This window comes from Vulpes lagopus, chromosome 18, assembly GCF_018345385.1.
Source record: "Vulpes lagopus strain Blue_001 chromosome 18, ASM1834538v1, whole genome shotgun sequence".
Classification (NCBI taxonomy): Eukaryota; Metazoa; Chordata; class Mammalia; order Carnivora; family Canidae; genus Vulpes; species Vulpes lagopus.
The window spans coordinates 38,273,950-38,299,891 of record NC_054841.1 but is presented as its reverse complement, the minus strand read 5'-3'; the positions used below and the strand labels follow the sequence as shown (position 1 = coordinate 38,299,891).

The following is a 25,942-nucleotide window of genomic DNA, read 5'->3' as shown; positions in this document are numbered from 1 at the left end:
GCAAGAGTGCAAAGGCAACTGGGAGCAGAGGGCTGAGCTGAGTTGAGGGTAAGGCAGGTGCTAGGGGCAGGGCCTGTGTACCTGGAAAGGGGATCATACCAGCAACTTCTGACCTCAGAGACAGGAGATAAGGACAGGAATAACCTAAAGCATGGGAACAGAGTGTCCTCAGGCTCTGGCCCGATATAGCATGTAGGGAGAATTAAACACAGTACTGAGTTGGGATCTGTAAGCACTTGAGGTCAGTGCAGGAAGGTGAGATATGATTCAAGGAGTGATGTGGGAGGCTCAGCAGTCAGTGCTGGGATCCTGCATCTCAGGTCAATGGCAACCAGAGCGAACCCTAGCTGCATCTGTCTAACCCAACTGCCCCGCTCAAGGACAGCTGCATGGGAGAGCAAGGCTCCTGCACTTCACCAGCCATGGGGAGGCAGTGGTGGAAAGGGCTGGGGAAGGAGGTAAAAATGCTTTGTGCTTAAAAATGGGAACTGGACTCAGATCTCCTCAGTGTAAATGTCAGCTCTGACTCTTACTAGTTCTGTGTCTCCTCAGTACTCTGTGTCTATTTCTTTGTAAAAAGGAGATAATGCTACTAGGTGCCTTGTGTAGTTATGAGGCTCAAATGAGTTAGTACATGTAAAAGGCTCATTACAGCAAGAGTTCAATACTGTTGGTTGCTGTTAAACATATCGAGGCAATCGCTGTGTTTATTAAAGAGAACAAGCCAGATCAGGAGTCCAAGTCAGACCGTAAGATCTGAAAAGTTGTGGCTCGTAAAAAGTCATCTCAGTGCTGTTTATAGGTTTGACCTTGTACTCAAATAGCACTGCTGAGCCCTCAGAGGCAGAACTGAAGAGTTTTCCCACAAACCATTACACTCATTCTTCTGTCTCCTCTCGGCCTTTAAGTGCTTCTAGGTTCTTCTTCTCCACTGTTTTTTTTTTTTTTTTTTACCAGCTGCTCCAAATTCTTGGCCTGCCCAGGCCTCTGACCCCATGGCAACTCTCCCAGCTGAAAAGACTGCTTTTCCTCTCCAAGACAAGTTTAAGAAGCCCTTCGTGACACCCTTGAGGACAGAGATTGCCTATAGCCTCACTAAGTGTGGTCCCACCCCAGCGGAATCAGCATTACCTGGGAGATTGGCAGAAATGCCAGAGCTCAGGCCCTACTCCAGATCTCCTGAATCAGAATCTGCATTTTAAGCTCCCACCCCCATCCTGCCCCACTACTGAATTTGGTGTATGTTAGTCTGAGAAACATTGTTCTAGAATCTAGGTCCTATGTAATTATCAGTAAAGTGAGCGGACTCAGAGAAAAAAATATTTTCCCAATTCTCTGGAAGAAGATATCAACTTTTCCAGAGAGTTAACATTTATCCAGGGTTTGAAGGCCTAGAATGCCAGAGCTGTTAATACACAGCTGGGAGGATGTTTACCAAAGGCATCCAGGTGCCCCAGGGAGCTGAGGCCCACTTGCTCAAAATGCACCAGAATGGTGATTGTCCCTGCTTGGAGCTGACTCCTTAGCTTCAGCTATGAAATGTCTAAAGAGTCTGTTTTCTGGTACCTGATGAATCGCAAAGGCAACCTCAGACCTGGCTATTTCACTGAAGCTGCCCAAGGACAAAATGCAAGGAGATATTCTTAGCACTTAGCCAGAGGAATTTAGAGGGTCAGCTTTAGCATTCTGAATTAAAAGTTAGGCTACTTGCAGGGTAAGCCATCACACTAGATTGATTTTTACACAAGGACCCACAGCTCTTTGGGTCCTACATATGCCCTGGCAGTAGCTGGACTTAGCTAGCAGGTCAGAGCATTAGCAGATGCTGTCCAGGCCCTGTCTATATCCCTCAGCCCACCTCTTATTGCAAACACAGACCTTTCTTTGTCCATGGGCTTTTCTCCTGGCTGTGGAGGCCATACTCAGCTTGAGCAGGAACAGCCTCCAGCCATCCACAAATGGGAATTGGTGTATATAAATAACACAGTGCCCCCACTGTAACACTGGGGGCGCTGAGGTATGTAACACTGAGGTTATGTCTCAAGTGAGATAACATTGAGGTATGTCTATACTGGCAACCAGAGTTTCCTAGGAGGTCTGAGCTCCAGTTTTCTATTGTGGTAACTTGCTTGACAATACACCCTTTGTTGGTTGCTTTTCCTTCTTTGTCTCTATTCCCCACTCATCTGCTGGTGCTTCCTGGGATCATATCCTACATAAATGACTTGCATTCAAACCCTTGTTTCAGGCTCTGCTCCTGGGAAAAATGAATCAAGAGAGAGCAACACACTTGGGTTTGAATTTTGACTTTTGCCATTTATCATGTGTGATATTGGGCACATCATTTAATCACTGTAAGAATCAATTTCCTCCTAACAAGTAGAGATAATGGAAAGAACTATGAATATGGGTTTTTGTTAAAATTAAATGAACTGATTATGTAAAGGGCTTAATATAGTGCTTGGCTCTAGTGAATGCAGAGTAAATGATAGGTACGGTCTCATTAATTGTCAATATTCACTATCCAGGAAGAACTAATCTAAGGTGAAAAAGAAGTCTGGTATCCGACTTTGAATTTAGTACTGCTAAAAATGCACTTCTGATTCCTTGGAGAGTTTCCCTGGAGAGTAGCCTTTGCGTGTTCCGATTTTTTTCCCTTTCAGAATTTTCCTTCTGTTTGGTCTCCTTTGATCCTTGTTCTGATTTTGTGGGAAACTGAGAAAGAAGTGAGGAATAGCTTCAAATTAGTTGTCATGCATGTTCACATAGGATTCAAAGCTTATAATGGTCTGAATAGGTTTAACTGTACCTTAGGTATATTTTTTACCCACACACCATTCAAAAATTCAGGGCCTGGAATTCTGATTTACGTACTGTTGCTGTAAATAACAAAGGGTATCCTCTGGTACTGATTTATATAAAATAGGACCTCTTCTCCTCCAAAAGTCAGGGGTATCTTCAGGATGTAAGCAGAAGACACACGTAGAGGAAAGCCCAGGAGAGCAGAAGTAGAGAGTTGTATGAAATCTCATCATCCCGATATTTAAGAACATTCTGGTTGAGGTGGCCATTCCTAAGAACCTGTCTCACAAGTTATTGGCTTCCATCTGGGCTGGTTGCATGTCTCATACACACACAAGAAGGCAATTTAGTATCTTCTACATCTTCTTTACATTATCATTCCAATCTGTGTGGATGCACATTAAGGATTAAAGCATCATTGTTTACTGAGGAATTTAGTATTATCCTGGGAATAGCAAAGCAAGAAAGAGCCAGCAGCAACTGATTCCTTACATATTGTGACCCCATTTAATTCTTCCCCTTCCATACACCATCTCATTTCTCTCACCTTTCAAGGAAGCAAGTCATTCAAAAGACCCTGGAAATACCCCTGCTCTCAGAAGTGGCTGTTTTTCTGATGTGAGCACAATAGCTGGGAAAGAATGCCCATTGCAAAAGTAGTAAGCATGCTGGCGAGTGGGAACAAAGATTTTGTGTGTTTGAGAATAAAAGTATATTCGTTTCCTTTTGGGCTGTAAGAAATTAGCACAGATCTATAGCTCACAAACAGCAGAGATTTATCTTACAGTTCTGGATGCCAGAAATCCAAAATGGTCTCACCTGGCTAAAATCAGGGTGTGGGCAGGGCTGCTTTCCTTTCTGGAAGCTCCAGGGGAGAACCATTTCCTTGTCTTTTCTGGCTTTCAGAAGATTCTGGCTTTCCTTGGTGCATGATCTTCCACTTCAAAGCCAACAGTGACCATCAGCATCTTTCTAACACAGCATCACTCTGACACTCACTCTCCTGCTTCCTTTTTTACATATAAGGACCATGTTACACTGGACCCATGCAGACAATTTCTTTATTTTAAGGTTAGCTGTTTAGCAATCCGAATTCCATCTGCAACTTTAATTCCTCTTTATCATATAATGTAATATATTCACAGGCTTTGGGGATTAGGACATGAACAATTTTTTTTTTTTTAGTAGGTTCAACACCCAGCATGGAGACCAAAATAGGGTTTAAACTCAGGACCCAGGAATCAAGACCCAATATAGGGCTTAAATTCAAGACCCAGAAATCAGGCTTAACCAACTGAGCCATCTAGGCACCCCCAGGACGTGGACATTTTTAAAGGCCATTCATTATTCTACCCATGACAGAAAGCTAAGAGCAACAGCAGCTCATACATAAGAGAATTTTCGGTTTAGTGCTGCCTTCAGCCCAGAGCTTGATCCTGGAGACCTGGGATTGAGTCCCACGTCAGGCTCCCTGCATGGAGCCTGCTTCTCCCTCTGCCTGTGTCTCTGCCTCTCTCTCTGTGTCTCTCATGAATAAATAAATAAAATCTTAAAAAGAGAGAGAGAATTTTCACTAGATAATGGAGTTCGGAACCTTGCTGCACACAGCCCTCAGTTATTTGGAAGGGGTGGCATTTGTATGGACAGCTCCAGGCTGCACAACTGAGCAGCTGTATGATCTTGAACAAGTTGTTTAATACCTCCAAGCCCACATCTCCTCTTTTGTAAACTAGCATCTACCTCATGGGGTTGTCCATGAATTATATAAGTACATAAGAGAAGGCCACTGGCTGAGCATCAATGTAAATTCTCAATGAGTGCTGGTTGCTGGTATAAAATAACTGCAACTAACAATTATTATAGAGATGTAAGTGAGAACTATTATTTGTGTTCTGTGAGTACAAAGGGAGGTCATGAGGAATAAGTTACTGAATGTGTTGAAAGCTTTGTAAAATTGGTAGATAAAATTGATTTTCTTGAATTATAATTTCAGCAGAAGATTAAGGAATTAAAATTTTATTTGAATATTAAACTTAACAAAAAATTGCAAGAATAAGAGTACTACAAAGGATACCCATGGGGGCACCTGGGTGGCTCAGTGGTTGAGCATTTGCTTTTGGCTCAGGTCATGATCCCAAGGTCCTGGGGTTGAGTCCTGCATTAGATTCCCTGCAAGGAGCCTGCTTTTCCCTCTGCCTATGTTTCTGCTTCTCTCTGTGTGTCTTTCATGAATACATAAATAAAATCTTTAAAAAAAGAACACCCACGTACTCTTTTACCCAGATTCATCTATTAACATTTTATTCCATTTACTTTATCACTGTATCATCTATCTCTATGTATGTGTGTATGTATATATGTGCATGCACACACATACAATTTTTTACTGAACTGAGACTAATTTGCATATAGCATGGCATCTCTGAACACTGTAGTATATCTTCCCTAAGACTAAGGATATATCTCTTATGAGACTACAGCAAGGGTCAGCAAACTTTTTTTCTACAGGACCAGATAGTAATATTTTAGGTTTTGTAGATCGCATATAGTCTCTGTCACACATTCTTCATTGTTCTTTATACAATCCTTTAAAATTGTGAAAACTAGGGACACCTGGGTGGCTCAGCAGTTGAGCATCTGCCTTTGGCTCAGGGCGTGATCCCAGATTCCTGGGATCAGGTCCTGCATCAGCTCCTTGCATGGAGCCTGCTTCTCCCTCTGCCTGTGTTTCTGCCTCTCTTTCTGTGTCTCTCATGAATAAATAAATAAAATCTTTAAAAAAATGTGAAAACTATTCTTAGCTCACAGGCCACAGTTTGTTTACCCTGGATGACAGAGAAGCTATTCATTTCAGTATATTTAACTTTGATACCATAATCTTACCTTGTAGTGTCTAACTACTGGCATATTCCAATTTTGTGAACTGGCAGGAATGTCCTTTATAGCATCTCCTTGTCTCTTTCAGAATCCGGTCTAGGGTCAGGTACTGGACTTAGTTATCACAGCACTTTGGTATCTTTTAATCTGGATCATCTTCTCAGCCTTTCTTTTTCTTTTACAATATTAGCATATTTGGAGAATACATTCCCTTTTTTTCCCTGTTTTCTTTTCAAAAGCATATTTCTACTTCAGGGTTGTTTATTGATAAAATTCAGTGTTCTGATCTGAACACAACATAAGTCATGTTGAGTCCTTCTTAGGGCATCACATTTGGAGACACACACTTCCATCTGCCCCTCATCAATGAAATTGGCATCATTGTTACACACTGTCCAGATGTTGTCAGATTTCTTTCTCATGTAGTTACTATTCTTTCCTTTGGATGTATTTTCACTGGAATTGTTAACCTGAGAGGGGAATCTGAAGTAGAAGATATGCTATAGCTGTGTAGGGTGCCATGGGCTAGACCAGGAGAAGCCGGTTGAACTACTCTCTGTCCCTGGAACAATTGAGCAAGTGGAACTAATGGAAAGATTCAATCTGTGGCTGAACTGCATCGGTTTATTTGAATATTTAAAATAAAGTTGTTTTGTAGGGGTCTGCTTAGAAGTTTTCCCATTGTATAGTTTCTGATAAGTCATGTGTATATAACTGTGTTTGAACAAAACTGTAGAAATAATCTTCACTGATGTGTTCATGTTGTTGGCATCTACTCTGTATATCCATGAATAGGAGCAGTATTTTTTGATAACTATTTGTGGGACTGGGATACAGGTGATGATTATCCCTTCTCTTTATAATTTAGCCTCAGCCAACAGGAAAAGAATCAATTCAAGCCATCCCCTACCTTACTCCCCTCAAAAGAGGGGTTGTTAGCATGGTGGGTCAGGGCCTGATATTCCTTTGCCATATGAGCCATGGGAAACTATCTCAAAAAATATTAGCCAAACCCTACTTCACTTCCTGACCTATGTGCTATAGGCTCTCAAGTTTCTTGTCTCCATGCAGACCAAGAATGGTTTGTCCTCCACCGTGTCCCATTTTGGCTTCTTTGCCAGTGATTAGGTGTGTAAAGCAGTTGGGTAAAAGGACTGCTGAGTCATTCATTTTAGATTCATAGGAGGAGGAAGTGGGAAATCACACTTGGGTGTCCAGTTTCTGCATAGTAATGGTGGCTAGAGAAGCTCTGTTAGTTATCTATGGCTATGTCATAAATTATCTCAAAACAACAAACACATATTATCCACAGATCCTAATTAGGATTAGGAACCTTAGGTGGGTGTTCTGCCTCAAGAAAGTTGTGAGATGCAGTCATGATGTTGGAGCTACAGTCATCTGAAGACTTGAGTGAGGCCAGAGGGTCAGCAAAGATATCCCATTCACCTGGTTGTTGGCAAGAGGCCCCAGTTCTTCTGCATAGGCTGTATAAGTGCTTCCACTAGTGATGCCAGAATGAAGAACCTAGAGAAGCCACAATGCCCCTAAAAACCTAACCTTATGAATGACATACCATCACCTCTAATGTAATCTTTTCATGACATAAGCCAACCCTGAGACAATGCAGGAAGGGGCTACCCAAGGGCATAAATACCAGGAGGCGGGGGAAATCACTGGAGAATCACTACCACAAAAGTCTTAAGTTGGAGAGTAGGAAATTCTTGGTTAGTGATTAAGAAAAATTCCGGTTGGGTATGTATGCATATCTACTATCTATCTATCTATCTATCATCGCCTCTATAAAGCCTTCAAGGGAAGAGTAGATAATGGTAGAATTTGGGCTAAATTCCATATAATAACAAATGCAGGATAGAGGAGGTGTACGAGAACTGTTTTTGGGGACAGCTGATCTTTACAACCAATAAGCAGATGGTCTTTTCCATCTGATGTTGTTCAAAGTTTTAACTTAAAGCCTATATCTCTGTTTTCACTGCCACTACACATAGGGGAGGGCCACTAAATGTTTTGAGCAAATCCAATTTATCTGGAGTACAGCATGAAGCAGAACTGTCCAAATGTGTTTTGTTGCTTCTTGAAGTACATATATCATAGCTTGAATATATATCCTAGGGGCTCTACATTGACTGGCCAAGACCTTATTTTTCAAGCTCTTCTTCAAGTAGTTCAGCTTATGCTAGAGGTCTTGCTTTATACCATTTATTCTGTTTGAAATACCTTTCCCCTTATCTCCAATCAGAATTCTCTTAATCCTTCAAAGTCTATGGCAAATACTACCCATTTCATTGCAATCCCCAAAATGAAATGACCTCTGCATTCTTCTGGGTCATTATGTTTTCTACTGTCCTTTAGTAGCACTGGCAGTGAAAATGATGAGGATAATAATAATCATAAGAACACAGCAGATACAAGCAACTCAGAAGTTTCTATTGCCAGGCACTGTGCTAAGCAAGAACTTTACATGCCTTCTCCAACATATCATGAATCAGGCATCATAATTATCCTCATTTTTGAATAGGTAAATTGAAATTCGAGAAGGTTAAGTAATTTCCCAAGGACCACATGCTAATAAGCTATAGAACAAGGACAACAAATGCTTGGGTCAAAGCCCATACTTTTCTTCTTAATACCAAAGATATTGTATGATAACAATTATATTTTAGGAAAATTTATTTACAAGGAAATTGACAGATTTTAAATGTAAAATTCAATGAATTCTAATAAGAACGTAAACATCATCCCAATCAAAATATCAAACATTTCTATCACTCCAGGAAGTTCCTTTTTGCCTCTTCTCACTGATTCCCTCCCCCACAATCAAGGGGCAAGCATCGTTATGATTTCTATTACCATAGATTAGTTTTCTCTGGTAGTGTTTTTAATTTACTATAAACAAATTCATATTGTATATACTATTTGTACCTGATTTATTTCTTTAGAAGTAATTTTTCTTGAGAGTCATCCATGGTGTGTGTATCAGTAGTTTATTCCTTTTTTTATCAGAGTGTCATATTCTATCACATGAATACAGCACAGATCTTTTCCATTCTCTTGTTGATAGTTATTTGGGATGTTTCCAGTCTTGGCTATAATGACTAAAGCTGCTATGGACATTCTTGTACAAGCCTTTTTATGGACATATACTGGAAATTCCAAGATTAGGAATTTATGGGTCACAGTATAGGGATATGTTTAGCTTTATAAGACTGCCAAGCAGTTTTCTGAAGAAGTTGTATCACTGTACCCTCCAGCAGTGGGCAAGAGTTCTAGTTGCTTCATATCTTTGCCAATATTTAGTGTTGTCATCTTTTTGATTTTAGCTATCTTGGTGGGCATGAAAATATCCTCTGGCCAAAGCGTGTACTCTTAACCATTGCCCAATATTGCTGTGGCCCTTTTTCTACTTAACCTAAGATACAGTTACTTTGATTGATATGTATCTGCGTCTCCTACTAGATTGTAAGCTGGTGCTGGGGGGGCGGGATAGTGAAAGGAGACATTGTAAGGAAGAATATGACTTTTTACCTGACTATGACATAAAACTTAAGTCTTAGACCTTTTCTAAGGCAGAATTATAGAAAAGGAAGTTATAACACCTCTGATAATTAAACATCAGTGTCCTAAGAGATCAGTCATGTCTTCTGAGGCAACATGGTAAGACCACTAATAATAGTGACATTAATGTGTTTGGGTTACACTTAGCAATCTGGGTGTTTAAAGCACTTCAGCCATTTGTTTTGGGTCAGCAGAGGTTAACAAGCCGGTAGTGAATATAAACATAATTGTGTTTCATTAGGTTAAGTTCCCAGTTTGAAGGGTAAGGACAAAGCCCCATTAATTATTTTTACTTCTTTCTAGAAGCAAGCAGTACATGTTGGGATAAATTCACTGATACTCACTGTTGTGTTTGAAGATCCTTATAGTTGCACCTGAAAGTCGTGCCCCAAGTACAAGAGATGCATGGTTTAACTCATCACTTAAAATGAGGCATCCCTGTTCAGAAAATAAACACATAAAACACAGGCCAATAAATAAAATTAAAGAAAAACAACATGTGGGAACAGAAGGACACTTCCAGACCTGTAACACACATTCCCCAAACCCTCTTTAATTTTAAAAGGCTGAGTTCCACCTGGTGTCTATATGGATAAAATCCTGTAGACAATTAGCTGATGAAGATGGGGATTTTTTTAAGGGATTATATCTTTAACCATTTGCATTTGATATTCATCGGAGAACATTTTTCAAGATCTTGATTAAAGGCCACTCACATTTTCTAAAGAATTGATGTTTGACAGGAAAGTGGATACTTTTGGTGGGTTTTGGACTTGCTGGGGTTCTTCGATCCTGTGCTGGATTATTTGGGAAGGTTTTGGTATACTTCCTCTAGAAGGCAGGGGTCTTTTCTGTAAGGCCTTTCAAGCTCTTGTTCTCCTATTCTCATTTTCCTCTGTATTGACATCCTTGTACACAAAAGCATCAGTGCTTTCCAGCTAAAAACTTTGCATTTGGAAAAGTATGGATGGCAATTCAGTCTGAGGCCAGTGAAAAAGATCAATCAAATTTACTGCTTATAAATTATGGTTTTGAATCTTTTAATTTCAAATTTTCTAAATTATAAAATTGCTCAAGTGTACCAAAAATGCATAGACAAACTATGGTGGCCATTTGTGGTCACCCAGAATCTTTGAGTTCTTGCTCATATTTTGGAAACTCCATATATTACATGTTTTAAATTTGGAGGGGAAGAGCCAGTGATATTCTTATACCTCCATCCTCTAGATGTGTGTTTATGTATTTATAATTTTTTGGTGGGCATTTGAGAGTTACTGGTAAACTTCATGATATTTCACCCCTAAATTCTTCATCATATATTTACTAAGAATAAGGACATTTTTTGGTTAAATCACAATGCAATGATCATGCCCAGGAAATCATTTATGTAGTGCATTAAGACATAGTCCAAATTCATCTTTCTCCAACTGTCCTAATTATATCAATGACTTTTATAGATGTTATCTTTCATTCTATTTTTTTCAGTGCAGAATCCAATCAAAGATCATATATTGCATTTAGTTGCCCTGAGTCAGATTTTTTTAAACCTAAATATGATTATGGCACTTGCTTACTTAAACTGAGCCAACCAACTTCCCCATTTTCCTCAGAAAGAATTTCCAATACTCAAGCATGACTATAAGGCTCTTTGCAATTTGGCATTTGCCTTCATCTCTGTTCATCTCTGTTCTCTTCTTCATTTACTATCTTTTATTTTAGTTCTTCCAAAGCTCAGTGCTTTATGCATGCTGCTCCCTTTTCCTTATCTTAAAGAAAAAACTTTACGGACAAGTAACAGATTCAGTTCTCATGTCATCCACTTTGCATAGGCATCTCAGCCTTTCTCAAGAAGAGCTTGGAAGCAAGCTCTTCAAATTTACTCTATTTACTCTATTTACTCTATTCAAATTTACTCAAAATTTTTTTTTCAGATTTTACAGATTTATTTTTAAAAAACAAAAACAAAAGGTTAAAAAAGTCCTTTATTTCCAACCCTGCCTGGGGGTGTGAGTGGGGAATAGAACAAGCTGAGAAAGGAGCCCACCCTCTTCCCAGGGAGAGCCCCGCTCTTCCCCCAGGGCCTCCAAGGACAGGGCAAGTCGGAGGCAGGCCCTCGCCCTTCCTGCCCTACCTCCTCCGCAGGTAGTTCAAATTGCTAGCAAGTTCGAGAGGCAAAGAAGTGTGGAGGCAGGAGGCCCAAGGCTGCCTTCTTCACGGCCACATCACCCTGGGGGCTCTTCTCTGCCTTCGGACGTTCTCTGGGCCCCCACGGCGGGCGGGTGGGCAGGCCAGGAGGCCTGGCCCGGCCTCCAGCGGCTCCCTTAATGCTGTTTGTGGCCCAACAGGGCAGTTGGGGGCTTCACAGTGTGGGAAGGGCTTCGGAGATAGCGTGCCCACTCTGGAAAGGAAAACCTCCTGATAAGAGCTTGGAAGCAAGCTCTTCTCCATGTATACACTTGTCTTTTCTGGGGTATTCATCGTATTTTATTTGGTGCATTGTTTCCCCCTGCTAGACTGTAAACAACATAAATTTACAAGGCACAGGTCTTGTTCATCTTTATATGCCCTGTATCTTGCCTTGTATGAGGACAAAGTAGTTTCTCAATAAGTGATCTATTGAATGAATAAATGAATGAGTGGCATGAACAAAATATTGTATTAAAAAAAAAAAACAAAAAACAAACAAACAAAAAAAATATTGTATTCAAATAAATGCCCAATAAGTGTTTGCTACATTGTAAATGAGGACTTGGGAGCCTTAAAACTTAATTGCTCTTGGGATCCCTGGGTGGCTCAGCAGTTTAGCGCCTGCCTTTGGCACGGGCATGATCCTGGAGTCCCGGGACTGAGTACTACATCGGACTTCCTGCATGGAGCCTGCTTCTCCCTCTGTCTGTGTCTCTGCCTCTTTCTCTCTGTGTCTCTCATGACTAAATAAATAAAATCTTTAAAAAAATTTAATTGCTCTTGCTAAACTATCATCAAAGATGAAATGTGACCCACATCTAGGACTGTAATTCTATAAACAATATCACTATGAACAGATTTGCTGGGCTAAGGTGGTATATTTATTTAGAAAGCTAGGTATTCAATCAGTTTTTCCTAGAAAAAGGATCTTCTCAGCCATACTTCTAATGAAGGACCTGCTCAGAGTTATAATTCTTAGGAATAACATAGCAGAAGATGATTATGTTAACAAATTCTCACCTTTCCAACTAGAGCAGGGATATTCATTGAGTTAGTTGCAAATCCCATCCCAAAGACCATAGCTGCTTCTACATTCAGGAACTTAGCCACAAGGTTCTCCAACTCTTCATGCTTATCCAAGGTTCCTGCACATAAAATGATAGGATGAGTGAGTCTTCTTTTCTCAACAAGATTGAAAATTCAAAATCCAGTGCATACTCATCACCAAAAGACATGTGTGAAATTGTGTGTAGCAAGTATATTTGCTACAGCTGCAATCAAGAAACAATCCACATATCCACATACTGTAGAATGAATAAATTAAACACCTTGTGGAGGTATTTACATAGTGGAATAAACACAGTAATGAAAAGGAACAATCTATTGCCCTACACAACAAAATGAAAAAAAAAATCTCACAAATATGTTGTTGAGTGCAAAAAGTCAGATACTTATACACTCATACAGGCTGAATTCATTTATACAAAGTTTACAAACAGACAAACCTAACCTATGGTGTTAGAAGTCAGTATAGTGGTTAATTTTATTAGAAACACGAAGAGAACTTTGAGATTCTCTATATGTTTTGTTTCTGGATTTGGGTGCTGGTTACACAGGTATGTTTGCTTTGTGAAAATCTAATGAGCTCTATAATTAAGATTGATGCATTTTTCAATATAAATATTGATAATGCAATAAAACCTACAAAAATACCACAAATCTTCTCTCACCCAACCTCCCACAAGTGATTAATTAAATTATAACCCTCTCAGAGAGGCCCCACACTTAAATGCAAACAGATCCCAGGATTTCTATAGATACTAGTCAATATAGTTATAAATTACTGAACCTTTGGAATGTTCTAAATTTCAAAGCCCACTATTTAGGTTATCTCGTTTAATCTTAAGAACCCAGTAATGCAGCTATCATTATCTTACAGATTAGAAAACTGAGGTGTAAAGACGTCACAGATGAAAACCAACAGAGATAATCTGGTCTAATTCCAAAGTTCATGTTTTTACCACTCTGCTACCTTTTATATGCTTATACTCTGATTCCTTCTTATACACAATCCCTATGCCTCACTAAGAGTAAATGTTAAAGATCCTTATATTTTTCTCTTTGCCATCATTATTTCTAGATCTGCAGTGTCCAATATGGTAGCCACTAGCTACATGTGGTTAGTGCAATAAAGTTTTAAATTGTATTTAGTTTTAGTTAACTTTATTTAAACTTAACAACTGAAGCAGTAAAATATCTTCCACTGAACACTACTATATTATTTGTGTCAGATTACATTCTACTTATTTCACTTTAAACAATGAAAATTTAGTGTCTGAATTGAGTTGTCCTGTAAAATATACATTATTTTTTAATGCTTAGTACAATAAAAAATAATGTAAAATAGCTCAATATTTTATATTGATTATGTGTTTCAATAATAATATTTAGATATACTACTGAGTCAAACAAAACGTATTATGAAATAAGTTTACCTATTTTCTCTAAACTGTTTTTAATATGGCTACTAGAGGGCAGCCCAGGTGGCTCAGAGATTTAATGCCACCTTCAGCCCAGGGCCTGATCCTGGAGACCTGGGATCGAGTTCCACATCAGGCTCCCCGCGAGGAGCCTGCTTCTCCCTCTGCCTGTGTCTCTGCCTCTCTTTCTCTTTGTGTCTCTCATGAATAAATAAATAAAATCTTAAAAAAATATGGCTACTAGAAATTTTAAATTACACATGTATCTTGCATTATATTTTTATTGGACTGTGCTGCTGTAGAGGATACACTTGACAGAACATAAAAATGTACAAGTGGAGAGATGTAATTTGCAATCACAGAATATAGAAGCAGATTTAACTCAGATTTAAGTTAAAGGAATATTGTTAGCATATTCGGGACTATTATAAACCTAAGGATCAACATATTTTACTATACAGAGTGTGATACCAGAATTTTATTTAAACTGGTAAATTAGCTTGCTTACTGTGTTAAAACGGTGAAAGGCTACACTTGAGAAGGTATTGACTAGTGAGTTCAAAGAGTTATTTTGCATTTAATATGAAAGAGGACATTTCATGGATCATCTTTGTCCTTCCTGAGAGGTCACATTGTCATACAACAGGTGGCTAGAGGCCTTTCTTCTTAATCTGAATTCATTTACCCCCGAATTGTCAGAAACCATAGTGAACAAATATTCTAGCATAATTAATTTTGGGGGTGTGGAGTTAAAAAATTTAAATTGTCATTTAAAACTTTATTATCAAAGATATAGAGAAAAAAGAAATACTATAATTTAAGGATAAGACATGGGCACATAGTCACTTATCAGATTTGTTTTTACCTAAGGGAAACTGCATCCCAAAGGGAATGACCCCAAGGATAGGTAATGAAAGACCATTGGCCTGGGTATGACAGCCTTGGGTTCTGGCCTCAGCTAATCCACTAAACAGCAAAGTGGCTTCTGGCTACCTCTCCTTGAAGTTTCCAGAGAGGCTGGGAGAGGTTCTGATTTAGGCTTCCCTCATGTTGGGAGTGGTCTTTCCTCCACATACAATGGTCTTCTTGTGGGTCCCACTCATTCTTTGAGTCCATCTAATATGATGTCTTTTCTCAGATGCTGTTCTCAGTTTCCCCAGCCAAACTTGGTCATTTTCTTCCGAGATCTCATTAGCTTCATCACATAATGATTATAGCACTTATTAAGTTGAACTGAAAACATTCATGGGGCCATTTTCTCTACTACAGAAAGAGCCCTCAGGTGCTGATACTGTGTGTGAGATGTTCATCTTGGCAACCACAGAGCCTAGACACATGGTAGGTGCTTGTTGAGTTGCATGCTACCTTTTGATGGAGAATAAAGACAGGACTGGGCACAGAGTAGGGGATGTCACAAGGAAGAAGGTTGAGAAGTCACATGATGCCAGGGCAACAAGTGAGCTCCACTTTGGAAACACCCATACCTGAAGACCACCTCCAGCAAGGTTGGAGGGTGCCCAAACATTGCCAACTTGGTAAATTTCTTCATAAGCCTTTCCTTCCCAGAGAGTCAGGGGATGACTGTGTCCTGGCCCAGTTACCCAGAAGTAATGAGTAGAAGTTCACAGTGAGTCTCTGTGATGTCTTCCTTCATATTCATCTTCCCCAAATCTGCCATCCAGGGGTTTATCTATAACAACTGCATCACTAAAAGTCTTCAGGATAATGTAGAATGTGTTGTAAGCAAACAGCCAATAAACTAGTAAGAAGTGGGTATGTCCAAAACCATACCGAGAAAGGGCCCTCTTTAAGTCTGTACCATTAGCTTTGGCTTAAGGAAAGGAAGAAGGGAGGAAATACAGGTATTCATATTAGGTCTCCAGATCTAGCCTTCTTTTGGATCTCCAGTGGTCAAATGGATAGTAAACTAATATTCAGATATACCAATTTCTATGACCACATATGTCTCACAGCTGAGTTATGAGTGGTTTTGCATGTAGGGGCTTATCTTCGTTTGTAGAAAACAACAGTCCCCCCTCTCAACACCCATTTTCATCGAATTTCTGTTTGGTGCTCACAGTCCAAATTTAATAAACAGATATGAGAGTTGCAGGATGGCTGGACACTTTCTACTTCAGGAAGCCATACCTCTCAGACTGGGCTGTCTGGATGGGGTGCTCATTAAGGAATACTGAATATTATGGTTCATTTGAATTAATTGAGTGCTGCTTTCCTTTTCCTGTTCTTCACATTGAAGAACTAACAATGTAGGAAGAACTTAAGGGAAATAAAGCAGTCACAAAAACTTCATGAGCTTGCTTTCTGCAAACATTCAGGCCATATCCTAATCGAGTGGACATGCCTGAGTCATGTCAAGTTGCAGTTGGTGGTCTGAGTGCTGGGGTGGGTCCAGAAATTATATTCAACATTTCGTCTTTGTTATATAAATATGGAAATTCTTTTAATCCCCGGAAAGCAGCGCTATAGTCCTAACCAAAAGTACAAATAAATTCCTAGTAATTTTTCTCTTTTTCCCTGACTTTAGCTTCTTTTTTAGTCTCTGAAAGTCAACAACAACTACAAATTGCTAGTGACACTAGATCTCCAAATTGCTATGCTGTGCATATATTGACACTTGTTCTCATCCTGAAGGTTTATTTATCCAATGGGATACTTAAAACCTGCTTCGTGAATAAAACAACTGAATAAAAAGCTGGATGTATCTTCTTCCCAGCTCTCTCAATGGTATTTTCCTGTGCCAAACACTGGGCTTGCTGCCATCAATCAAATCAGTAAAAATCAGATGCAGGAGAAAGCACCAATATTATGCTTATGTACTGTATACTTCTGCTGGATTTTTATTGATACTGACTGGCTCATATTTTTTAGTCAGAGCATACAGACTGTTGGCCTTCAAACTGACACTGACTAATAGTGAAGAGTGTGGACGTTATTAACAAGCTTATTTCACCACCACCAATTCTTCCTGTGTGGCTCATGTGAAGACTGTTTTCCAAACTGTGACTGTAGTCACTTTTTGTCCTGAATATCCTGTTTGTAGATTGTTTCTTAGACTTGATCTAGAAGCAGGCTCACCTGGCTGTTCCAGTTGTGCCATGGATATCAACCCACATCTCAGCCACTTTGCTTGATCTGGGGATCTGGATGTGGGAAGTTAGGGGTAGACATTGACAATGTCCTTGGTCTTCCTAAAGTTGATATCAGTGGCTGTAAAGGATATACATAGGGTCTGATGTTAATGAAAGTTAATTTATATCCTTAGTGTGTTTGGATGCAACAGGATTTTTTTTTTTGTCTAAGTGAAGTAAGAGACTAAGCTTTGATGTACATTGATGTGCACTGGATTTGGAAATCTGGACAACTGCTAATAAATCTAGAGGACTCTTCTTCCCAAGTTGCAATGATGGAAGGTACTTATCTGCAACAGCAAACATTTTGTGGAGGGCCAGAGAGAAAATAGTCTGGACTTTGTGGGCCAGATGGTCCCTGTTAAAACTATTCAACCCTGCTATTATAAAGTGAAAGTAGTCATAGACAGTACACAAAAGAATGGCTGTGGCTATGTACCAATAAAACTTTATTTATCAATACTGTGATTTGAATTCCATATAATTTCACATGTTGCAAAATACTATTCTTATTTTTATTTTTTCAACCACTTAAAATTGTAAAAACTATTTGTGACCTGCATGCACTACAAAAGCAGGAGGCAACTGAAAGAGCCTGGTGACCCTTAAAGTGGATGGTCTCTGGTTTTAGCTATGAATGGCTGGGGTAGTGCCAAGAGCTCTTCAGTGGGACTCAGGAGAACTGATCTCTAGTTTTGACTCCTCAAAACTAGACTACAAAACCATTGGCAGGTTATTAAAAAAATCTCTAGGCCTCATATATCTCATTTTTATGCTCTTTGTATGGGTAAGGAGAAGACAGTAGAAGATCCATATATTCTGAAATTCTGTAAGTTTCAACTTTGTTCAATCATCCCAGGTATTACCTTACTGGCAAGTATTATACTTACATAAAATTATTGGGATATCTTGTTGAGTTGTTATGCTTGCTTGGCTTTGTTGAATCTACAAAGCCAAATCTACACTTGCAGAAATATCCCTGCTAGTTGAAATTTGGCTGTGCTGTAATTTCTGTCACTGTCAAGAGAAGGGCAATTACCTTGTCAGAACTACAGCAGGTATCGGGAAATTGCCAAAAGGCTTTCAAGAACCAAGATATACTTTCATTTTCCTACTCTCAAACATTTCCTCTGATTGTCTCCTTTAAAAATACTCTTAAAGGAAAATAAAGAGGCTTGAGAGAAATGGAACAAAATCTTATTAATCAGAATTTATAATAATTTGGTCAGAGAGGAACTGGCATTGTTTATGAAGAATTTTGCTCTTGTAAATTAAGAAGGCAAAACCAATTGATGTGGGCATGTTTATAGCTTATTTAATTGAATCCACTGCTTTAGAGCATATTTATGGAATTGATTTGCATAAAACTATGTTAATTAAAATTGCTTTTTTAAAAAAAGAAAACAAGATCTCTATTTGATAGCAATTTCTTGAGACTGCCCATTCTCATAGGAACTTGAACTCCATAAGATGATATTTATTCAAAATTGCTTTAATTTAGACATTTTGCAGATTTAGGCTAGTCTCTTCTTTAATAGTTCAGGCTAGTGAGACTATCTATACATTTCCTGGACCTAGACACAAATATTTGAAAAAGAAACAGAAAGGCCCTTGATAGTTTGAATGAAATGATAGCGGAGAACTTTTCAGAAAGAGGCAGAGGGAGACAAATTATCAAATGATTTAGGACCATGTTCTGAAACAGAAATAGAAATTTCAGCAAATTGGTACAACTAACATAAAAATCATATTTGAAACTTGAAAATGGAAAATTGTTTCTCATTATATCCAGTCACATTGATTCCTAAGTTAATGTGTCCTTTCCAATTTTTTGTCGTTTCCAAATATTTTAAGATAAAAATATTTGAAGGCTATTTTTTAAAATTGCAATTATAATTTGAATGAATATTCTCCACGAGGCAGTTTTGAGGTATGTGTACTCTTCAGGTTTCTCTGATGAGCTGAATTAAGCACAAGGCTTTCCTTCTCAAAGGAAGAAAGGTCTCTAAGTAGAGAGAGATGAGCTTTCCTTGGCACAGAAGTAGTCTTGTGGCATTCCATGAGTTTGTTTTCTTAGAAGTGAGCTTCTAACAATTGCTAGCAGCCCAAAGGACTTATAGAGCATAGGCATTCAAATAATACACTGTTACTACACATCTGCTCCTAATCAGGTAAAGAGAGACCAAGAAATTAAACACCCTTGTAGAATAAAAATGGGGAAGGGGGAAGAAAGGAAATAAAAGTTTCTCTTTCATTTGCCTAAATTTAACCTTTCCTGAATTTGGAAATCTAGAGCAGCAATTAGATCAAAGCTAACTTTCTTCACTGATTTTCTGGTTTGTCTCTTACTTATTTTTTTTTTTTAAATAGACCTCATCCCACAGGCATAGGTAATATTTACTCCACATAAAGTAAAAGACCATTGCACTTTGGAAAATATTTGATTTGGTCAAGAAAGTCAGCCACACAAGAGAGTTTCCATTGGTTCCCAGAATGTAGTCCCCAGAGCAGCAGCATGGATATGACCTGGGAAGTCATTAGAAATGCAAGATCTTGGGTTCTATTCCAGCCTGGCTGAACCAGAAACTCTGTAGGTGTTTTTCCAAGCCCTGCAGGTGGTTCTGATATAAGCTCAAGTTTGGGAGCCACTGGTTTAATGCTAAAGAATCCACATACCCTGTGGCAGGGTCCCTCCAGTAAACTGGAACATCAGTCTGATTCAGTGGGCCAATCTTGGAAGCCCAAAGAAACCTGTGCCTTCATTTTAGACTCCTATTGACTTTTAAGGAAATAATTAACCCAAGAAATATAAGATCATTGTGGAAAAATCAGAAGATACTACAAAATAAAGTATAACCATCTTTATCAATGCAAATAGTCATGTAAAGTGTATGCTTAAAAATGGACTCATAATAAACATACAATTTTTTAACTTGTTTTATCCTCTTAGCAATGTATTTTCCACTTTGAGAAAATGGAGGACTAGGAAGGCATACAGTTTATCAAAGGCCCTAGCTAGTTAAAGGGGGAGAACTAGGATTGAACTCAAGTAAACTAATCCCAGAGCCTTTGCTCTCAACCACATTGCTGAGAAACTGCATTATAATTTTACATGGTTAAATAATATTAGGTGGGCAGCACGGGTGGTTCAGCGGTTTAGCACCACCTTCAGCCCAGGGTGTGATCCTGGAGACCCAGGATCGAGTCCCACGTCAGGCTCCCTGCATGGAGCCTGCTTCTCCCTCTGCCTGTGTCTGTCCCACACCACCCCCCCGTGTCTCTCATGAATAAATAAATAAAACCTTTAAAAAAATAAGATTATGTTAAACATATCTACCAAATATATTTAGTCAATTTCTTATTGTTGGAAAGTCACTTATTTTCCCAATATTTACTATTAAGCATATTGCAGTGATTATTCTTGATCATACATTTCTCAATCACATATCTTTGAACACTTAATTCAAAAATTTTAAGGCAAAATTTCTCAAAATGGCATTGCTGAGTTAAATGATTTCCTTTTGATATATTTCAAATTGCCTTCCAATGTACTCTACCAACAGTATATAAGGATGCCCTTTTCTTTATTCCTTTGAAACTATGGGATGTTATTTTTTTTTTTTAAGATTTTATTCATTTATTTGAGTGAGAGAGAGTACGAGCACAAGGGAGAGGGAGAAAGACTCCCTGCTGAGCCTTGGAGCTGGGATCATGACCTAAGCAGAAGGCACTTAACCGACTGAGCCACCCATACGCACCTATGGGAGATATATAAATATATATTTTAACTTTTAACTTTTGCCAACTAGGTGAGAAATAGTAACTCTATGTCTTAATCATTCTTTGATTATTAATGGGACAGAGTATTTTCCACAGGTTCATTGGCCACTTGTATTTCTTTTTTTCCCCTTAGTTGCCCATTTGTATACTGATCTACTTTTTAACGTAAAATTTTCATTACACTGTAACATACATGTAAAAAACGAAAGAAATTCTGAGTATTGAGCCTATGAAGCCCATATTACTGCATAAAACACACACACACACACACACACACACACACACACACACATAGACACACACCAATATAGACAGCACCCAAGAAGTCCCTTTGTGCCCCCTTTGGTCACCATCTAGTTCCCCTGAAGGGTAACCACTTTGCTATGCATTCTCAGCAGGGATAATATTGCTCCTAAAGGGTTGACCATCTGTTTTTGGAGGGAGGGCAGATAACTTACTCTATGTATATGGCACAGATCGCCAAAACCTACATAAACAGATATTAAAATATCACAGGAGGGAGTGATAAATAAAAGATTGAGAATATTATACTATCCTGACTGCAGTCTTGCTTCCTTTGAAGTTTTTCAGAATCTTGGCCCACTTTTTGAGATGTTCTTTTTCTTCTAGTTTGTAAGTCTTTACATGTTAAGAACATTAGCATTTTGTTTTATATTTTGCAAATAACTTTTTCTAATTTTGTTCCTCGACTTTTAACTTTGTTGGCATGGTTTTCACGTTTCATGTTTCATGTTTAAATGCTTCATCTGGTTGGCTCTTTTCCATTATGATTTCTGGAAGTGCTTTCTCTGGTTCTCCTGAGCATGAGGACACAGTAGACTGCTGAGTCAGGTTTGACATATTTGAAGGGCAAGTGTTTTTGTCTAGAAGTTGGGGTGGGAGCAAGCTACCTTTCCTCTAACAGGGAAGAGTGCTTGCTTTCCATGGATGAGGGTGGCCTGTGTTGCATGGAGTCAGCCTGGAATTCATTTAAAATGGATCCCTCCCACTAAGAGGATGTACTGCCAGGTAAAGTGGGTTAGGTAAAGTGAGTTCTCTGGAAGGTCATTATGGTTATAGAATTGAAGGGTGATTATAAGTGACAAGCTGGAGAAGAGACTGTTGTGATCTGAATGTTTGTGTCTCTCCAAAATTCATACTGGAAACCTAACGCCAAAGTGATGGTAATAGAAGGTAGGGCCTTTTGGAAGTGATTAGGTGATAAAGACGGAGCCCTCATAAATAGGATTAATGTCTTTATAAAGGAGGCCCCAGACAACTGGCTCATCCCTTCCACCATATGAAGGTACAACCGGAAGTTTTCCACATGGAAGAGGGCCCTCACCTGACTATGTTCGTAGCTTCCAGAACCGTGAGAATTGAACTTTGTTGTTTATAAGCCACCCAGTCTGTGATATTGTGTTACAGCAGCCTGAACTGACTGAAACAGAGTTGTTACGCACATCAAAGGAACTACAGCCTGACAGTCCTAGCAGGGCCTTAACCAAGGAGTACATAGAAGTGCATTTTGTATTTGAATTGTTGGAGTCATTTTACTCTGTTCATTTGTTATTCATTCATCACTTCAGTTATTCATTCAGTTTCAGTTTATTTATGTAGTTATTTCTGGTGATCTTATTTATTATTCTTATATATAAGATTGTTCTATATTTCAATCGCAAATGCATTTGCAATTTACACAAGTGGAATCTACCGAGATATAATATGTGAAGTAGGAATCTAACTTATTTCCTTATGTAATCTGCCGGTTATCATAATACTAAATATGACATAATTGGTCATTTTCCAACTGATTTGAAACATTGTTCTTACTGTATACAAATGAGTATGCCAACTGTCTGTCTCTAGACTTCCACTTAGACTCCCTACTTCTTCTCCCCATCTATTAATATCACTGGGATGGTGTTCAATTTACATATTCATTTGGAGAAATATTGATAGAAGTATAACACCAGGTCATTCCCTTCTAGGATTTGTTATCTCATTTTTTTCAAGTCTTCTTTTAAGACCTTTACAACAGTTTTATAGTTTTCTTAAAATAGTCTAGACATTTTCAACATAATTTTCTTGATGTTTGCCAGTTTTGCTCATATTTATTAATAACAATTTCTCCAACATATCTTCTCATTGTTAATTATTGACTTTACCATATGAATTTATTTATTTTTTTATTTATGGAAGCCACCCACCTCCTCTAGGGACCAGGCTCTCACACCCACCCACCGACCCACCCACATACACACAGTGTGCCAGTTACATGCCTAACTAGCCCCAGGTTACAGAAACCCCTGAGTATCCTAAATTGCCCTACCCCCCACTGTCTCCTCTGATGTGCAGTCGTGAGCTAAGATACCCCCATTTCCCTTTCCTACCGTGTCCCCTTGGTTCCTTTTCTCCTGCTTCTCTCTTATTCCTCTTGTCCTCATTTTGCCTGCCACTGACAACAGCTTCCAATGGTCTGTCTGGAGTGTTCATGCAACCACAAATTGTCGTGTGTGCATGCATTTGAAATGTTGGCAAACAGGACTTGGTCTACATGCAAGTAGGTCTTTATTGTTTTTTATTGGATATTTATTATTTCTAATAAATTTTTGATTATTTAAATATGTAAATTGGAAGAAAGTAGACCAAAACTCTGTCCTTCCTGCTTAGCTCCCTCTAACATCAATGGTGGCCCCAAGAAGAGCCCATGTAGAGGTCCTCTTTGTTCTTCACAGATCACAGCTTGAAGACCTGGGAGGTGAACAATCAGATCATCTAAAAATAATGGGTGGTTTACCTCTTATTATATCACTTCTTATTCTGTCACACGGTAGTCATTCAATGAATATTTATTGGCTTAAAGAGTGAAAAATAAAATTATGTTGTCTAAGACTTCCAGAGGTTATTAAAAACAGTGGATAAACAAATCTTCATCTTTTTTCTGACTTTAGACTGAAAGTTTATAGTGTCTCAACATGAAATATAGTAATCTCTTTGTTTGAAGTAGGTATTTTTTATTGCATTCTGGAATCACCTATTTTTATTCTATGAAAATTTGTACTAGGAAGGGATACTGAATTTAATAAATGCCTTAGTGTCACCTATCAAGATAATTGTACGTTTTCTTCTAGGATTTTTCAATGTTATGAATTGCTTTATTATTGAGCTAACTATCCTCATAATCCCTGAAATGACTACTTGATCATGTTATCTTGTTATTTGAATATACTGTTTGATTTACAATGTTAATTCCTTACATATTTGTTTTGCTAAGTAATACTGCCTTACAATTTTTCTTTTATTAAATGCTTGTTTGTCAAATTATGTTCAGCGGTTGCCAAGTCTGGTTGCCACTCATCAAAATCACCTCTAGAGACTTATTAAAACACAGATGTAGACATTGTTCTTCTCTATTTCCTAAGTTTCTGTTTTTATTTTTAATAATTCAATATTTTTGCTTTCCTTTTACTCCTTACTGCATGGGTAGCTTAGCTTACTAGCTTCAATCTTTCTTCCTCAGTAAAATAAGACTATATATTTTCCTCAATACACAGCTAGTTGGACCCTATGGTGTTCTCATAGTTTCTAAATATGATCTAAAAGTAGTTTCATTTCTCTTTTGATTCAAGAGTCTCTTAGGAAAGAGCTTTGATACCTTCCAGAGATTTTTTAAAAAGGTGAATGGGTGACGGGCTCTGAGGGAGGCATTTGACGGGATGAGCACTGGGCAAATTGAAAACCAATAAAAAATAAATTTATTATTAAAAAATTATTTCTAACTTTATTATTTATTTTTAGCTTTATTTCACTGTGATCCAATAATGTGACCTATGTATATTTCACTTTTTGGAATCTAATGAGATTTTCTTCATGGCATAACATATACTCAATTTTTGTGAAATTTCACTAACTATTTAAAAAGAAGTATACTTGTAATATGTTTAAGGCTCATAATTCAATATATAAATATTAAATGAAAATAATTACATTGTTGGTGTCCTTTATGTTTTATGTTAGTGTCCTTCCCTCCCTCCTCCCCTTCCTCCTTCCCTCTTGCCCTCTCTCCTTCCTTCTCTTCCTTGCTCCTCACCTCCCTCCTTCGTTGCCCTCCTTCCTTCCTTCCTTTCTTCCTTCCTTCTCTCCTTTCTTCCCTCATTTCTTCCTTTCTCCCTCTCTCTGTCTCTCCCTCCCTCCTTCCCTTCTTTCCTTCTTTGTTTTTCAAGGACTGAGAGGTACTTTGTGGTCTCCTATCACTATTTTATTTGTCTTGCTTTTGTTTCTAATCAGCCTGTGGAATGTTAAATTGACCCACATGATTTTCAGTCTCTCATAATTCATTGTCCTAATTTTCAGGTATACAGAAAAATAAACAGCCATCTATGTCTTTGCTGTGCTACTTGATGCATGGAGGCTATTGGAATTGAATCTGTCTTCATATGGACTCTCCACATAATTTTTATAAGATGAGTCTCTTATGTTTATTAATGACTAATAACTTTAAGCTAATCTGCTTTCCTGTTTGTTGGCATTTGCACAACACATTTAGGTTGTCTGTTTATATTTTAAAGTTTCAGCTTGTTCTTTACACTTTGGCTTGATATGAAAAAAGAAGAAGCAATTATGCATTTTACTTTGCCTCAGAGGCTGCTGCATTACATTTTTCATTGTCAAACCAACATAATCAAACACCTTCCATATACAGAAAAATTAAATAGTCCTTTCAAATAAAGAAATTCAAAGATCAATGTGGAACTATCTTGCATAATGGAGATATTACTGATTATCGTTTGATGTTAATACTCAGACATCATGAACAATTCTCAATCCTGGTGCTGGAAATTTAAAACTCCATGTAATTTTAGAATCTGTAAACAGTTATTCAAGTGACTTTCCAGCTAAAAATCTGGAGGCAAGCCACCTTAAAAAAGAGGATGTTGAGCAGCAGTCTCTTCAACTTTTGATAAGCCATTCAGTCCAGCGTTCACTAGTTCACAGTGTAATATCACACACAACAATACTCAAAAATCTCTAATCCTTCATGGCGCATTAAGAAAGTTATTAGGAAAAACTGGGCTATAATTACCAAAGATA

The 25,942-nt window shown here is 38.3% G+C and overlaps 1 protein-coding gene across 1 annotated transcript in view; it reads right to left on the bottom strand.

Annotated features, from left to right (window-relative positions):
• The window catches only part of SPTLC3 (serine palmitoyltransferase long chain base subunit 3), a 148,572-nt gene that overhangs the window by 61,395 nt on the left and 61,235 nt on the right, over positions 1 to 25,942 (bottom strand). The window contains exons 5-6 of the mRNA XM_041733174.1: positions 12,460 to 12,584; positions 9,597 to 9,690 (exon numbers count right to left, since the gene is read on the bottom strand). Coding sequence (XP_041589108.1) covers positions 9,597 to 9,690; positions 12,460 to 12,584 — 219 coding nt within the window. The remainder of the gene's footprint in view (positions 1 to 9,596; positions 9,691 to 12,459; positions 12,585 to 25,942) is intronic.